The following is a 17178-nucleotide window of genomic DNA, read 5'->3' as shown; positions in this document are numbered from 1 at the left end:
TTTGAGGGGGTGGATTTGGCAGGGCTGGGAAACTCATTGAATGTGGGAGGCAAAGTCAAGGTAAGAGTCAAAAATGACTCAGGGTTTCAAACTGGTGAGAATGGTAGTGAGACAATAGATTTAGAGATGAAAGGCATTGTGGAGGCCATCTAGTACAATGTCCTCATCTTACAGATGAAGGGAAGTACTTTGCCCAAGGCCAACCAGGTGGTGATGGAGGTAGGATTTGAACCCAAGTTGTTTGGTTCCAAGGCCAGTGTGCTTCTTCTCCCCCTTGCCCTGCCCCTGCCACGGTATCACATAACCTTTCATAAGTAGAAACAGAGAAATTAGGGAAAGGATCAGATTTTCAGGGGAAGTTGTGTACCTTTTCTTTCAGGCCTTTTAGATTTCAAAGTTCATGAAGGGACTACTTAGTGTGATTCCCACATCACCATTTTCTTTGGTGGTGTCATGGTAAAGAGTGTTGTTGATCTGTTGATCTGTACCTTGGGAGTTTTCTCCTGAGGATCTCAGCTCCTACAGAGGAAGAGGCCAGAGAACAAAACTGTCCCTGCATCCTTAGATGCTAGGATGGATGAGGAAGAAAGAATGTGTGGAGGAGAGAAAGAGAGAGAGAGACAGAGAGAGAGACACAGAGAGAGAGAGAGAGACAGAGAGAGAGATAGAGAGAGAACTATGCAGAGGCAGGAGTGGGCTTGTAGTAGGCCGACAGAGGGGCCTTCTCAGAGCCTGCCTAAGACTCAGAAAAGCAGAGAGAGGGAGGTGGGTGGCAGGGAAGGAGGTGGGGACAGCTGTTACTTTGATTTTCCATTTTTCCATTTAATTAGTATTCTCAGGGGACTGGATCTGGGAAAGAGTCCTGGACTAGCTCTCTTGAAGGCTCTTACTCTCTAGCTAGGCCAGAGCTGGGTGAGGACTTTGCATTTGGGACCCAAGGGGAAAAGTATTTACATATTCCTCAGAAGAGTGACTCACTTGCTTCAGTTCCTTTCTTCCAGGCCTGAACTTTATTACTGCAGCATCCCAAGCCACTATTCTACCTTTGGAGGCTAAGTTTGGGCATCCCATAAGGGATGGGCATATGAGCAATGAGAAGAATTAGCCAAGTAGTGGAGTGGGGATTGCGTCTCTCACTGCACCCCCAAACCAAGGCATGCATACATATACACATATTTCTAAGTCTGGGGTACAAGCAGAAGCACAGCTCATTTTAGACCCAGCATCTTAATTCCACTCCAAGATAAGAGACATGAATTAAGATAAGAATGGATCTGAATTCTAGGTTGGCACCAAAACCTACCCAGTGTCTGAGGTATCCTTAATCATCCTTTTCCTCTGGTTTTGTTTAACTATCACATTGAGTCACTGGAACTTGGTCAGATATCCACCACCCTGAGGTGGGAAATGACATACAATAGAGTTCAACGTGGAAGGAGCTTGGATTAGAATACAGAGCCCAGTACAGACTGCTAAACATTTGTGGAGCATCACTATATGGGATCCTCAGAGTTGCCACCTCTCAGACCCTTTCTGATTTCCATCCATGTCTACTGGTGTTCCAGAGCAAGTATATAAGGACAGAGAACAGATGGAAAAATGTGGAATGGGAAAGGAGCAGGAAAACCTTGAGAAACAGTAACCAAGAGTAGTTTGTTTTTAAGAATGAAAACCCAGCCAACAGTAGTTCCACATCAGTTTTCTTCCCTTATTTGGCCATCTGGAACTGAAGCTTGAGGTGGAGGAATAACCATTTTTGCTACTTCTGATACCACCACTATTTTTTTCCTGTCCTCGTTTCCTAGCTGGTCATTAAATTTTGTACAAACAGGGTTTTGCACAAGATGGCTCTTGGCATGTACAATGGCCATGCTTATTTTTCTCTTTATCCCCCAGGAGATGGGGAGCTTCATGAGGGAAGGTACTATATTGTGTCTAGATTGTATGTATTATCTCTCACTTTAGTGTGTATTTTATAAATGTTTGTTCAGTTGAATTGTACTTTCTTCTCCATCTTTCCATGACACTTATGTACTCTGACCCAGGAACCCTGCTTTTCTTCCAGGCAAACACCATTTCTTTCTTACATACTCTCTTGCCAAGTTTCCACATGTTTTCTGATCCAGTCCTGTGTCTTGATCTAGATAGAGCCCTCTTTACATCGTTACTCAAAGAAGATCTTTTTATCTGAAGAGATTCAATTCATCAAGCACTTATTAAGTGCTTACTATGTGCCATGTACAGTATTAGACAGTGGGAATTAAGTGGCTCTCACTGTAAGCATCCTCTCCTGGATGATGCAGGTTTCACAGTTTCTTCCTCTAAGACACCAATGCAGAGATTCTTAACCTTTTGGTGTCATGGACCCCTTTGGCATTTTCTTTGCCTCAGTTTCCTCATCTGTAAAATAAGCTGGAGAAGGAAATAGCAAACTACTCCAGTATCTTTGCCAAGAAAATCCAAATGGGGTCACAAAGAGTCAGACATGACTAAAACATGACAGAAACAATGAAAAATGGATCCCTACCATGAATGATGTTTTAAATGCATAAAATAAAATACATAGGATTTCAAAAGGAAACCAATAACATTGTTAAACAGACAACAAAATATTTTAAAAATGAAACAAAAATGAACAATCACTTTCCCAGCCCCCAAACAAGTTTACAAATCCCAGGTTAAGAACCATTGATATAGAGGATTATCTCTTCTATCAAGGGTCCATTCTGCTTCAGAAAGTGGCCGCCATTCCATCTATGGAGATTAGGACAAAGTTGGTTTTAAACAGCTATACTGGGTCAACAATGAAAATCTGAGATTTGTTTGGGATTATGAAACAAAGGAGAGAAATGGCAAACTATAGGTTCTTTTGAAAGATATCCTCTGAGGACTAGATTCCATGCAGTAGGTGCTAGCGTCTGTTTCTATCATGTATAACACTGGCCCTCACTTAAATACAGGATAGTAAGGAAGATGTAAGATAGTAAGGAAGACCCTTTAAAGGGTCGAGTCCGACTCTCTGGCTGGAGTCTGTGCTAGGCTGCCCTTGAAATTGGTCAAATCCGTGATCCCCTCATGCTCACCTCTATATTCACTTTCATGCACTTTCTCTTCCTATAAGTTACCCCTGTTATGATATGATATGACATGACATGATATAATGTTCTCAGGTAGGGGCACTGGGATCCAAAAGATAGTACAAAGGGGAGAATAAAGAATGTTTTTCTCTGAATCACTTATCAGATCTTGTCATTGAGGGTTCTCACTATTGTCCTTATCTCCTCTCCACTCCTTCCCCTCCCAAAACCAGGAATGTACGTTGAGCAAAGCAAAGGAATTGACAGGCTCTCAATCGAATGGTTAAGGCATTAGGCTTCCTTTTCTTCATTCCTCGGGGCAAGGTGATGTTCCTGATTTTCCTGACCTTGAACTGGAGGTAAAAGAGCCAAAGGTGGTGTAATTAGCAATCAAAAGGCAATTAGCAGGAGTCTGATTGAGGGAGGGAAACATGAGTCCTCAGAAGAGAGAACATTTTAGCCTAGGTCTTCTCATTCTCCACTAATTTCCCTTCTCCTATAGACTTCTAGGTAAAGGCACCAGGTGAGTCATGACAGGGTTAAAGAACCCCAAAGAGAAGAGACTACAAATTTATGGCTAGGAGAATAGATTAGAAAATGGACCAATTCAAACAGAAAAACAAGTTCAAACCCTGTTTTGAAAATCTAAAGCCCTTGAAGGTGTCAGGAAGTTTCAGAGATGAGTGGAAGGGAGATATCCTCAGCTTCTCCTGTAACCCTATCCCCATGTCTCCCCCTTTTGAATGCCCAGAGGACAAGAATTTTTTATCTTTACCGGAAGACAGGAGTTTTCCTTACTTAAATGAGGAAACTGAAGTCTGAGGACTGGGAGAACTGGGAATCCCGCTCCAGGGACCTACACTCCAGGCTAGACCATGACTAGGGTAAGAATTGGGATGAGGAAGGAAAGGAAAAGGTGAAGTCTTGGCTGTATGGTTCTGATGAGGTGTGAAGATCTGGTCGGGAGGCAGAGAGCCAAGTTCGTCTGGCAGTAGCAGAAACTCCAGCTTCCTGCCACAATTCAATATCATTACATAATCAACCTCCACAACATCTTTTGCATTGGTCCACTTCTCTCTATTCACACTGCCACTACCCTAATTCAGACACTCATCACCTCTCTTGTGGATATCTGCAATAGTCTCCTAATTGGTCTCTGAGCCTCAAGTCTTTCTACTCTCTAATCTGTCCTCCACTCAGCTGTCAAAGTGATGTTCCTAATGCACATGCTTGACCATGTTACCTTCCTGCTCAATAACCCTACTGGCTCCCCATTACCTTTAGGAGAAAATAAAAACATTTAAATTGTTTCATTACTTGGCTGTGACCTACCTTTCTGGATTTATTACACCTCATTCCCCTTCATGTGCTCTGTGGTTCAACCAAACTCATTTTCTTGTTGTTTCTCATGCACTAAATTCCGTCTTCTGTCTCTTTGACCAGGCTGTCCCTCACACCTGGAATTTCCTCCCTCCTCACTTCTCCCTCTTAAATTGATACCTTTCTTTAAAACTCATGTTTAAATGCCATCTCCTGAGGCCTTTACTGGCCTTGTTAGTTGCTAGTGTCCTGCGTCTAAATTATACTGTGTTGATTTTGCATGTGTTTTCTATATAGTTTTACATGTATATGTGTGCCCCCCTAGAATATGAGCTTCTTGACAGCAGGGATCATTTATTTTAGTCTTTGAATCCCCAATAGTTGTGTTTAATAAATGCTTGTTGATTGATAGATACATGGTTTGAATGACAAAAAAAAAAAAGTGGAACCACGGATTAAGAAAATATCACTAGGTTTTATTCCAGGACCTGGCTTTTGGGGTCATATAGGGTATACACTCCAAACCATTTGTTTCTGTTCAAGGTGGTTATCAGGGTGAGACCATGAGTCAGGGTACTGATACTTTTCTACCAAGCTTTTAACATATTTCAGTCTTTTACCACCCACTCTGATACTTCTTTGTTTGCATCCTTTGTTTTTAGTTCCTTTTGTTGCCTGTGAGTTGGATAGAACTATGACAGCAAGGGATGATAGACATTTGACCAGCCTGACAGGACAGTTGGGAGAACCTCATTGTGATGCCTCAGGTGAGGCTGCATGTTGAAGTATGAGAAGCCCTCCATTTGGGTCTGCATTTGTATATTAGTAGTTAGTGCATGCATATGCATGGTGCCATCTGTTTGCTACCCACAGCCTCTGGGCCAGATTCACGCTGTCTTGCTTTAATCCATCTGTGAAGGAACATGAGTAAAAGGTTCTGAGGCTGAAGATGGCATGCATGAGAGTGGCAGGGACAGTGTGGTACAAGGGAAAGAGTACTGGATTTGGAATCAGAGATCTAGGTTCAAATCTTGCTTCTGTCACTTATTACCTATGTGATCTTGGGCAAGTCCTTGTACCTCCCAGGGCCTCATTTTCCTCATTTATAAAACAAAGGAATTGAACCAGATGGCTTCTAAGACACCTTCCAGTTCTAAATCTGTGATCCCATGATTGTGAAGCAGTTAAGTAGCACAATGGATAGAACACTGGGACTGAGTTCAAACTTTGCCTCCGATACTTACTAGCTGTGGGCAAGTTACTTCATTTTCGTTTGAATTTCCTCAATTGTAAAATGGAGATAATAATAGCATCTATTTCCCAGAGTTGTTGTGAGGATCAAGTGAAATAATATTTCTAAAGCACTTAACACAGTGCCTGGGATATAGTAGGTACTTAATAAAAACATGTTTTCTTTTTATCCTTCTTCCTATGAACCTATGACCTGACTCTGAACTTCCTGTCTTGTTATCTTAATATTCAGTTTTGTGCTCCTTAGCACTTTTGTTTTTTTTGCTTTCATGAGACTAGATAGATCCGTGTGCCTGTTTTTTTTTTCTTTTCATCTATTCCCAATAGATTGGGATCAGGACCATGCAGGAGACTCCATCCTAGCTTTGGGCAGCACTGGGTAGATAGAAATGACTGCATTAGGAGACAGGGCAGAACCATGGAGAGTAGTTGGAAGAGAGTGCCACAAAGGTGGAGGCAGTACCATGGAGAGCTCAGAGCACCACTAGTTTGGGAGCTGGGCAAAGTGGAAAACTTGTAGAGAGGGGCAGCCAGCTGTGCCAGACTGTTAATACTGAAAGAACTGACAGCAGGGGCTGCCTCCAGGCTCCACACAGCACCTACCATTTGATTCAAGTCTTCTGAAGTTTCTTGTTTGATCCCATCAAATGTATTCCCAAGAGAGTTATACCCAGATGTGAAGAACACACCAACAGGTTAATTTAATTTAAGGGTAGTACCAGTTAGTCAGTCAACCAGCATTTATTAAATCACTATGTGCCAAACATGGTGCTAAGCACTGGGGATACAAAAGACAAAAACAGTGATGCTCTCAAGGAGCTCACAACTTAATGGGAGAGAAAATATAGAGACAATTTTGTACAAATAAGATTAAGCTAGGGGTCATCAAAGAGGGAGGGCACTAAGATCTTTAAGTAGATGGAAAAGGCTCCCTGTAGTAGATGAAATTTTAGCTGGGACTTGAAAGAAGCCAGGAGGAACAGAGGAGGAGGGAGAGGAGGTTGAGTCTTGGGGAATAGCCAGTGAAAGTGCTGGGAGTCAGGAAACAAAGGTTCTTGTGTGAGGAACAGCAAAAAGCCTGTGTCACTGAATCAAAGAGTTCCTGGAGGAGAGTAAGGTATAAGACTGAAAAGGTAGAATGAGGCCAGGTTATGAAGGGCTTTAAAAGTCAAATAGAAAATTTCATATTTGTCTTGGAGGTGACAGGGAACCACTGGATTTCATTAAATATGGGAATGATATGGGCAGATCTGTGCTTTAGGAAGATCACTTTGACAGCTGAGTGGAGGATGGATTGGAGGGGGAGAGATGTGAGGCAGCAGGCTACTGTAATAGTCTAAGTATGAGTTAATGAAAGCCTGTACAAGGATGGCAGTAATATCAGAGGAGAGGGGTGGCATATGAGAAACATTGGAAAAGGGGCTGAATTTGACAACTGATTAGATATGAAGGGTGAGAGTAAATAGTTGAGGATGACACCTAGGTTGTGAGCCTGGGTGACTGGGAAGATGGTGGCACCCTAGTCAGTAATAGGGAAGTTAAGAAAGAGGGAGAATTTTGGTAGAAAGATAGTTCAGTTTTGGACACTGCGATTTAAAATATCTTTGTAACATCCATTTTGAGATGTAGTAGATGGGTCTTAACTCCTTCCAAGTGACATGTAGTGCTAGGATAATATATCTCTTTGAGGAGTAAGTTCAAAGGCAACCTCTTAGTGACACCACAGAAACATCAGGATACCCTGGAGCCCTATATTGTGAATCACCATCATACATGTCTCTCAGGATGGAGTCACCATGATGTACTCTAGTAATATACTCAGCATTTCAGTGGATGCTCCAGATTGGGGAACTGTAAAGTTCATTCAGGGAACACAGGGAATGGTTGCTTCTCCTAAGGAAGGAATACTAGCCACAATTGGTGAAAGGTATCATGTCATATAAATATCAATCAGTTAGAGGAACTGGGGAAGTTTAGTTTTGAAATGACATGGGATATTTATCACTATTTTACTGATTCACTGGCATAGTCTCATCCTCTTGGCTCTTTATTGACTGTTATATTCATCTACCTTTATAAGAATTTCTACAAGTCAGAATAACCATTCTAGAAATTAGTAAAAAATAAATTCTTGAAAGCAATTGGGAATTATGCAAATAAAGTGACTAAAATATCCATATCCTTTGCCTAAGAAATTCCATTGCTACGTATATACCCTGTAGAGGTCATCAGGGAAAAAAAAAACGCTCCACATATACCAAAATATTTGTAGCAACACTTTCTGTGGTAGCAAAAATGGAAACAAAGTAGATACCAAGTGACTGAGGAATAGCTAAACAAATTATGGTACATGAATGCAATGAAATAACACTGTACAACAATGATCAAGATGAATGTAGAGGATGGACAGACTTACACAAACTGATGAAGAGTGAAATAAACAGAGCTAAGAAAACAATATACACACTGAATTTATTAATATACATGGAAGGACCATCAAGACAAAACAAGTGAAGATGAATGCTGAAAAATTATAAAGAATATGGTTGGCTCTTGAGAACAGATATGGAAAAATATACTTCTCCTCTGCCTCTTTCCAGAGATGGTGAGTCAACAGGGTTGGAACACTGCAAGTAATGTCAATTTTTTTTCTAGTGTATTGATTATTTTTGCTAATTTTTTTTTCCTTTAAAGCCTTTTTTCTTTAAAGCCTCTGTTATAAGGGATAGCTTTCTGGAAAAGGGAGGGGAAGGAACATGGGAGAATCTAGGTGATATAAAAACAAGGATATTAATAAAAACCTATTTTAAAGAGTCTATAGAAGCAGCTGATTTCCCCAAAACTAGTGTGATATCAACCCTGACATTAAAATCACATGTTGCTTATTACTGACTGGAAGTCTTATGAACAGAAGGCCTGTAGCCAAGAACTGAATGGGAAGTGACAAATATCAAGAAGATATGAATGGAAAGCATTTTCCAAGCTCTGAATGTGCCCTTAAGGTTATTATCAATCAGCATGAACTGACCCAGCCCAAGGCTTGTATTCAAGGGGTAAATAAAAATTTGCAACTGGATCATCATCCTCAGCTGAAATTTTTTTCATAGTTGAGGTAACAGAAGAGGGAAAGCTCAACTAAACTGAGAAATAGCAAAGAATCATGCTACCAGTCACAGCCCCAGGTGTTTAAATCCTCTAGGCAGGATTGTAAAGAATTCTCCCCAGAGTGTGGTCAAAGGAGGAGGCAACTCCAAGTTTGGCTTCACATGTTCTCCTGGCTGTTCTGACCAGGAGGAGACTAATAGCTCATATAGTAACTTGTGGAGCAATAGTCCTAAGAAAGTAGGTAGAAGTGTACTTGTCTTGTCAGCTGTCTTTCAGTGATCAGTGCACAAAGACAGGACTTATTTGCGGTCAAAGATTATATAGGAACCAAACTAGTTATATAATGAGGGTCTTTAAAGAGGCAGCCTTTGTTCTAGGCTGAGAGTTTTTCTGCTAGAAGGACTCGGGAGAAAGTCAGAAGGGAATAAGGTGAAAAGCACATATGTAGTTTTCCATCTGTTTGCTTTGACCATAAGCCTTGAGGAAATCATGAGAATCAATAGTCCTGCCTGCCTTCAAGGAGAAGTTATGATAGAATTTGCATCACAGTTTTTGGCAATGCAACTAGCATTCCACAACAGGTATCCCTGTTCCCCTGCAGGGCAGTCTGTACCAGAAAGGCTAGTTCTACCTAGGTTAGATTAGGTCCCTGATATAGAGAGTATCCTTGTTCAATTCTCATCTTCCCTATGGTAAGTAATACTCCTCCTGCATCCAATGAGTAGGAAGATCATCCTCCAGAGGCTATGCCTATGACAAGAGACAGAAACAGGGTGGTGAAGTGCTGCCAAATAGCTCTGTGGGCAGGGCTGACTGGGTCCACCCTTGCGCACTGGGCATGTTCTCCACACTGGGAACCTGGCCAGAGGGCTGCAGAATGGACAGCAATGGACAGAAGGTCAGCAAGCTGGGAAAAAGGTGGTGCAGGGAGCAGTGCAGCATAAGACAGAGTTGTTTCTTTGAACCCTGAACCAAGTTAACATGAGGCCCTCCATACTATTCATTTCTTCCCCGATCAGTTCACAGCCTGTTAGAGACATCCTAGAGAGTAAGAACTCAGTACAATATTGAGCCTGGAAGGCAGTTTCAGAGAAGTGGTGGCAACTTCAGGGGACTAGCAGTGCTAATCCTACAGTTTTGAGATAGAGGGGAAGAGGCAGGTGAAAATCTTTAAATACCTAGTAATCCTGTAGCACCATGGTCAGTTTCTGAATTGTCTTGTCATTACCAACCACCAATCCCTGCTCAGCCTTTCAGGCTTAAAAATGGCATCCCTAGGGAGCATTCAAGGCCAGAGAAGCTTCAGTGTTTACATTTAGGATTCTAGGGAAACACACCTCTTCTACCCCAATCTGTGTAAACACCAACATAACAGGCAGCTTGCCACCTGCCCCTCTTTCACTATTTCTCAATGGCGTTGCCAATTCCTTTGGCAATGGAAGTTTATGTAGTTATTGTTATGGTGAGGTTGTTTATAATGATGGTGGTGGTGGTGGGAACTAAAAGAAGTTAAAGGGTTGGAAAGTTGGGAGGGAGGAGTAATAGGAATAAGAATGAGTAAGAGATGGAAGAACCTTAAAAGCTATGTAGTCCAATTCCCTCATTTTAAATATAAGGAAATGAGGCCCAGATAGGTTAAAGAAGAATTACATTATTTAACACAAGATTATGGCTGTTCTTAACTATTTTTGAGTTGGGGTCAGGATTGGTTTTTTTTTTTAAATCTTCCTCCTGTCACACACACACACACACACACACACACACACACTCACTTTATCCATAAAGTAGACACTTAAATTCATAACTTCTTCCTCTATGCACTATTTTGTCCCACCTCCCTCAAGGTCTCCAGGGAAAAGGTAGCAAGTCCCTAAGCATTAATCCCCTATATTCCTGGGGCTGGTTGGCTCTTCTACCCTACACTAGTTGTTTTCCTGGGCTTAGCCAACGTTAAGTATTTCACTCACCCAGTAGAGTGGATGAAATGAATGCCAGGCTAGTAAAAAAAAGCACTTTGTTTTGTGTCCTGTTTAGAAAAACAAAACAAAACAACCAAAAACACACTGGAAAATACCCATATATCAAAACAGCAAATAAAGCTATCATTACAAAAGGACATTTTTCTCCTTGTTGAGTAGGGACCAAAACCATTGACAGCAGGAGCAGGAAAGCGGGATAACATTACAGCAATCGTAATAACAGCATTTATAGAGCGCTTTAATGTTTTGCAAAGTGCTTTACAAATATTATCGTATTTCATTCTCACAGCAACCCTGGGAGGCTGGTGGTATTATTTCACCCTTTTTACAGATGAGAAAACTGAGGCCCACAGTAGTGAAGTGACCTGCCCAGGGTTATACAGCTAATAAATATCAGAGGCAGGATATTTGAACTCAGATGCTCCTGACTCCCAACCCAGCTCTAATACTGCCCTATCAAAAGTGGCTCTCCTCAGTACAAAATGAGAGAGAAGCAAAGATTTAGTCTCATTTACCTTTAGATTTAATTGCAGAATATTTAATATCTCCTGTCATTCCATTTGCTCCCTTTCCTGATGTGTGAAATACCCCTATCTCACATGGCCCCGAACTCAGTCACACCTGGTCTTCTGCCCAGTAGAATTGGGATTAAGAGATGGGGAGCCTAGAGGCTGCTGCTGTTTGACGGTCCGGGCCCAGTTGACTAAGAGTATCCTAGGCTGCTGTTCTAGACGTGGGCTCTTCCAGACTGCCCTTTTTCCTTTCCAAGTTAGGTCTAGGGTTGCTAGTGCAGCTCCCCAGAGCAAGGGAAAGAACTGGGAGAGGATGCTTTCCTTATGGGAGGAGGAACTGGTGTCGCCCTGGTAACTGGGACTAGAGCTATCTTTGGGGAGGGCTGGGGATAAGAGGGGCGGAACAAGCCAACCAGTGAGGCAGGCAGCGACTGGGAGGGGATTCCCCGGGGTCCCCGGACAGGGGGAAGCTCCTTCATCAAGATGAAGGCGGGGCTGGGGGGAGGGTGCAGGGAGAGGCGGGACCAGAAACAGACTGCTCCTCAGTATTCTTACATGTTCCCCTGGGTTCCTTTATTTCTTTTTCTTCTCTTCTCTCCCCACAACCCCCAACCTTTAATTACCCCTCACACTCTCCACCTCGCTGCCCCTCCCTGAGCCCAGCCCCACCGGCCATCCGGTCCGGAGTCCAGGAGTCGCTTGGACTGTCTCCTCCCCTGCGGTTCCCTCTGCTCTCCGCTGGCATCTGGCCTGGCACAGCGGCCCCCCCCCCCCCCCTCCATCCCTGGGCTCCGTTGCGGTCCAATTCCCCTCCCTTCCATACAATCCTCCCCCACTTCTCCATCACCCCTTTCCCGCCCCCCGTCATGATAGGGATGGAGGGGAAGGGACGATACATTCCTTTACTACCTTCTCAGGCCAATCTCCTTTCAGGGACCCTATACCTCCCCCCCACCCCCATAGGCATCCTTGCGCCGCAGTTATCCCCATCTCCCTATTAACCGTCGCTTTCAGACCGCCCAACGGTCCTCGCCAAGTTGACCTACATAGCCCGGCCCAGAGCGGGAGGGGCCTTTCCCCACGTACCTTCACCCCTGGACAGCCTTCCCTTCTTCCTCCTCCCCCCCGTGGATCCCCTTCCCACCACCTCAGGTTCATCTGCCTTCTTTTTCTTTCCTCCACCACCTGAAGAAGGTTTGGATCGCCAGACTAACAGGGGGCTACCTAAGTTCCGTAGAAAGGAAGGAATCAGTGCCATCTCTAACCCACCAGAGCCCTGGGCTTTCCAGCAATCCCTAGGCTCTCAGATCTTTCACAAACCCTTTTATCTGCGATCCTTGCCACGTTATGAGTAAGATCTGACCTCTTGTTTGGGTTTCCTATAACAGCCTTCGCCTCCACCAGGTGATGTTGCAATTCTGGGTCCCAAGAGTCCCCCCATCCCTAGCCCCCGTGTTGTTGTTTTGCTTCGTGAAGAAGCTCCCCCCTCTTTCCCCACGCCCCCCTCTACAGCCTCGCCCTGTCCCCCTCCCTTGCCCGCCCGGCGGCGGGGCTGGGGGTGGGGGGAGTAAGCAGTGGTGGTGGTGGTGATGTTTGCATACAGCAGTCCGGGGAATCTTACTGGCCGCTCAGCCCCTACAGATACACATACAGACACACAGACACAACACCCCGACACACGACACACACCTTAACAGAAAACACACTGACGGAAATTCACCCCGCCCCCAACACACCCCAACACAGACATACACACAGACACTGACACAGAGACGCAGAACCAGACACCAACACAGACACACACACCCAGATACACACACGGACACCAACACACGCACACAGCAATAGAAGAAACCCAGAAATAGAAACATTGAGCTCGACAGGCAGACATAGATTTCGAAATACGGACACTGGGGAGGCACACACTGTTACGCCCCGGGATGCACACACCCCGAGATGCACAGACAGAGATGCCCAAAGAGACAAGACAGGCACCAAGGATAACAGCATCATCTGGCTACTTACAGCCCTGGGTACCTAACAAAGCCAACAGGCTCTCCACCCCCTCCCTGGATCCCTCCCCGCCCCTTCCTCCCACCCCCCACCCCCACCCCCTGCCGCCCCCTCCCTCACTCACCGTCCTGGGAGAGGTTGGCCCCGCCGGGCGCACAGCAGCAGGCGAGCAGCAGTAGCAGGGGCAGGGCGGTGGGTGCCCCCATCGCGCTTCCCGGCCGGCTCCCTGGCTGGGCGCTGGCGAGCCTGGGTCCCCCGAGGCAGGGAGGAGGGGCGGAGGAGGGAGGGGGGTCCGATGACGGTCTTGGCGGAAAGAGCGTCCCCGAGCCGCAACGGAGCCCGGGGCCGAGGCGGGGACGGGGAGGGAGCCGGCGCTGCTGCAGTCGCGGGGATTAAATAGGGCGCTCGGAGCAGACCATTCTGCTGGCGGCGGAGGGGGGGGGGGGACGGGGGGCTGGGCCAGGCGGAGGGGGGGGAACAGGCTGCCGCATTCTTCGCTCCCCCCCGCCTTCTATTCCCCCCCACCCCTCCTGCTACCGTGGTGCGTTCCTCCTGCTCCCCCGGGAGCGCAGCCGGCCCGGCTCGGGTGTGGAGCTGAGGGAGGCAGCTGGCTCAGCAGCGGGGCTTGGGGCGCACCCCGACCTCGGCCAGAGGCAGCGGGAGGGGGTCGGGTGGGGCCCGGGGCCAGCTGGCGAGAGTGGGCACTGCAGCCTTGGGCAGGGCGTGCCTACTGGCCCAGGCTAAGGCAGTTCTACCATCCTAGCCTCTTGTCCAGGTTCTGGAACTGATGTCCCTGCAGCTTTGGGGCCCTTCCTTCCAACAATCCACGTCCTCAGCCCCTTTCCAAAAAGAACTCTAGTCCCCTTTCTAAAGATAAACAAGCCTCCGTAGACCCTTTCTCTCCAATAGTCAGTGCCCTTAGTAGCCACCAGTCCAGCAACAGTTTCCTAACCTTGACAGACTCCCCCCTCCCCAGAAAACCCCCAGTATTGCCTTAACTCAGAAATTACTAACGCTCTCAGAGTAGCTGTACCCTTAACGCATCTCTATCCAAGCATCTTCCCAAATCGTTCTCGCTACAGGGGCCCAAGTTCCTCTTAAATCCAATTCCCACTCCAATTTCTCCTGCTATAATCTCTCTGGGAGGCCTGTGCCCTTGTATCTTTCTGGTCTATCTTTGAAGAGCTTGTCCATGCTATCCTGACAGGAAACCCTTTCATTTCCCTGGGTGAGTTAACTGATGTACCTAGAAAGGACTTTCGGATATCTTCTGTCCCCAAATGGGTAAAAACTAAAACAGATTTTGGAAAAAGGAGAAAAGATAGACAGAAAGAACATTTACACTCATGGCCCAACAGTACTGGATTTCTAATAGAAGCATGAATCTCAAAGGAAGGTTTGTGATTCTCATGATCAAGTATCTTGAAGCGGTGTCTTCAAGCAACTTAGGAAAGGCTGCACTGAATTCAGTGTGAAGATTTAGTCCCCAAAGATGTGTGAATCTCTGAATTTTAGAGTCATCGTTCGTGGGTATCAATCCTTGTAGATCCTCATAGCTATCAATCAGCTGGCCCAGTCCCCTTATTTTGCAGGTGAAGAAACTTAAAACCATGATCATGACTTGCCGAAGGGTCACACCACTAATTAGATGTTGGGACAATGCTCCTTTCCTCTGTGACAAGTGATGTGATTTCTCTCTGGGATTCTGTGACATCATTCAATGCTTTCCTGGATGTCTTAGTATCTCAGTAATATTTTAGTATCTCTGCCAGATTTTCTTTCAGTGTCCCTGTAATTGGGTGCTTTGGGCTTTTAACACCTGTTTTCCAAGAGTATCTGGTCCTTCAATATCTCTGTGATGTTCTCTCTCAGAGCACTGAAAGATGTCAGATATTGAGAGGTACTCCCATTGTTTCTAACTTTGGCATGGTCCTTTAATTTCTTAGTATCTCTGTTCAGTCTACCTTGGAAAGTGCCTTTAAAAGTTTAAGTATCTTTGGGTGATTTTTGAGAATTTCTTGCAGGGATTTCCAAGATACTAACCAGTCTTTGGGTTGATGTGTGGCCAGGTTTTATGGATGCTCATAACTTCCATTGACATGGAAGATCTTGGTGCTTCAAATCTATCCCCTGTTTCAGCATCTTTCTCACAGAGGTTCTTTGATGGTCAGACATTTCTAAAATTTCTGAGATTAGGATGGGTGGAAGGACTCAGCTAAATGAAGGGGCAGGGCCTGTGAGATCAGATGGGAGGATCTAGGATGTGTGGCAGAGGAAGGATTGGACTGCAGGGGGAATGGAGGAGAGAAAAAGCTGACCTATGTGAAGGAGAATGGGGTTGGCTAGGGTGGAGTCAGCTATATGTTTAGAAGACAAGTGTAAGGAAAAAAGAGGCTGGTCTTTCAGGGGATAGGGGCAGTGTCATATGTGGGAGGAAACTGACTGTCAAAAGGGGAAGGCCTAGCTGGATGAAGAGGTATATTTTAAGTCTTCTTATATTTGAGCTGGGAAGGTACTTGGGCACCATCTTTTCTGAACTGTGTAAAGGAGAGGGAAGGCCAGGCTCTGTGAGGGAAGATGTGTAGAGACAGGGTTTGGTGGGGAAGGAGGCATGTGAGATCCATTTTCCAGGCTCTTCTATTACTAATTAGTTCTTACATCTGCTGTCCCACACTTATCTCTGTCTGTCTGTCTTCCTGCATAGGCTCTTCCTGGCTCTACCCTTTCCCCATTCACCTTCTCCATCACATTAACTCTGCACAGGGCATTATAGGATTTAGAACTGGAATGGACACTTGTGATCACCTTCCTTCCAATTCTATGGGTCAGAGACTTGAGGATTTGGGAGCATCAATAACTTCTAAAGATATAGCTGGTAAGTAGAAGAGGTAGGATTTGAGTCCAGGACCTTGGACTCAGGACCTTCTTTCCAATTCTCTATGCTACTTTGAGGAAGTGAGAAAATGAAATTCTGGGAAGACATCCTCCCATTTCCTGCCCTGCTTTCTCTGTGTCTCTTCCACACATACCCCACTGAAAGATTCATTTCAAAAGCCATAAGGGCTGAGGGCTAGGTGTCTCTGATGGCTATCTTTCCATCACATCTATTAGAACCAATAAGGAGTTTCTCCTACCTGGAGTGAACTTGCTCCCCATACTCTAACCATTTGTTTATCCTTTTACTTGTGAAGCTCTGAGATCATTAGATCTAAAGCTAATAGTTTCCCTTTCTCACCTCCTTCAAGATCCTACCTATATGCTTTATCTCCTTTGGTCAGATTTTTACGAATTGACCTAGACAAAGAAAGTCAGATTTTTTTGCTCCTTTCACAAAAGTAGTATCCATGGAAGAACTATATGCAAAGACCACTGAACTTAGAGTCAGAAGTCCTGAGTCAGAGTTCTGGCACTGGCAATTAAAATAAAGGGGTCTTGGGCAAGTCTTTTAGTTACTTAAAGTCTCAGTTTTCTTGTCTGCAAGCTGGGGAAAATAACATTTGCTTTTCTTATCTTACGATATTTTTGTGAGGAAAGCCTTCTTTTAACTAAAGAGCTATGTTTGATTATTGAATTATTATTCCTGTTAGGTCAAATGATCTCTAAGGGCCTTTCCTAGTTAAAAAAAATCCTACGATTTACATGCTTCCCAGAGATCTGGGATGAGGTCTAGGGTAGGCTGTCTGTGAGACTGCAGTACATAGGTTGTTACAGTAGGAGCAGGGTAAAGGCATGCTTTGGCTCTTTGACCCCCCCTGATCCACTGGGCAACGGCCAGGGTAGCCGGGGGTGTGGAATGTGGTATTGGTGCTGGTTCTATGCCAGGCACTGCTGTGTAGGCGCTGGGCATTCCTTCCCCCACGCTGCCCAGCAGGGAGACGGAGAGCTCTTAAGTGGAGTGGGAAGAAATAATAATAATAGCTT

General features: G+C 45.0%; 1 protein-coding gene across 2 annotated transcripts in view; it reads right to left on the bottom strand.

The window, feature by feature from the left end:
- Positions 1 to 13634, bottom strand: part of CADM3 (cell adhesion molecule 3) — a 39202-nt gene extending 25568 nt beyond the window's left edge. The window contains exon 1 of one of the 2 annotated variants that reach the window (XM_072647348.1): positions 13382 to 13634. In XM_072647348.1, the coding sequence (XP_072503449.1) occupies positions 13382 to 13463 (82 nt within the window). In that variant the 5' untranslated portion in view covers positions 13464 to 13634. Of the gene's footprint in view, positions 1 to 12607; positions 12629 to 13381 lie in introns of those variants that run through there. The other variant, XM_072647349.1, reaches the window with a different exon arrangement.
- Positions 13635 to 17178: the final 3544 nt, after the last annotated feature.

Source organism: Notamacropus eugenii, chromosome 2, assembly GCF_028372415.1.
Source record: "Notamacropus eugenii isolate mMacEug1 chromosome 2, mMacEug1.pri_v2, whole genome shotgun sequence".
Lineage (NCBI taxonomy): Eukaryota > Metazoa > Chordata > Mammalia > Diprotodontia > Macropodidae > Notamacropus > Notamacropus eugenii.
This window is presented reverse-complemented; position numbering and strand designations above follow the sequence as displayed.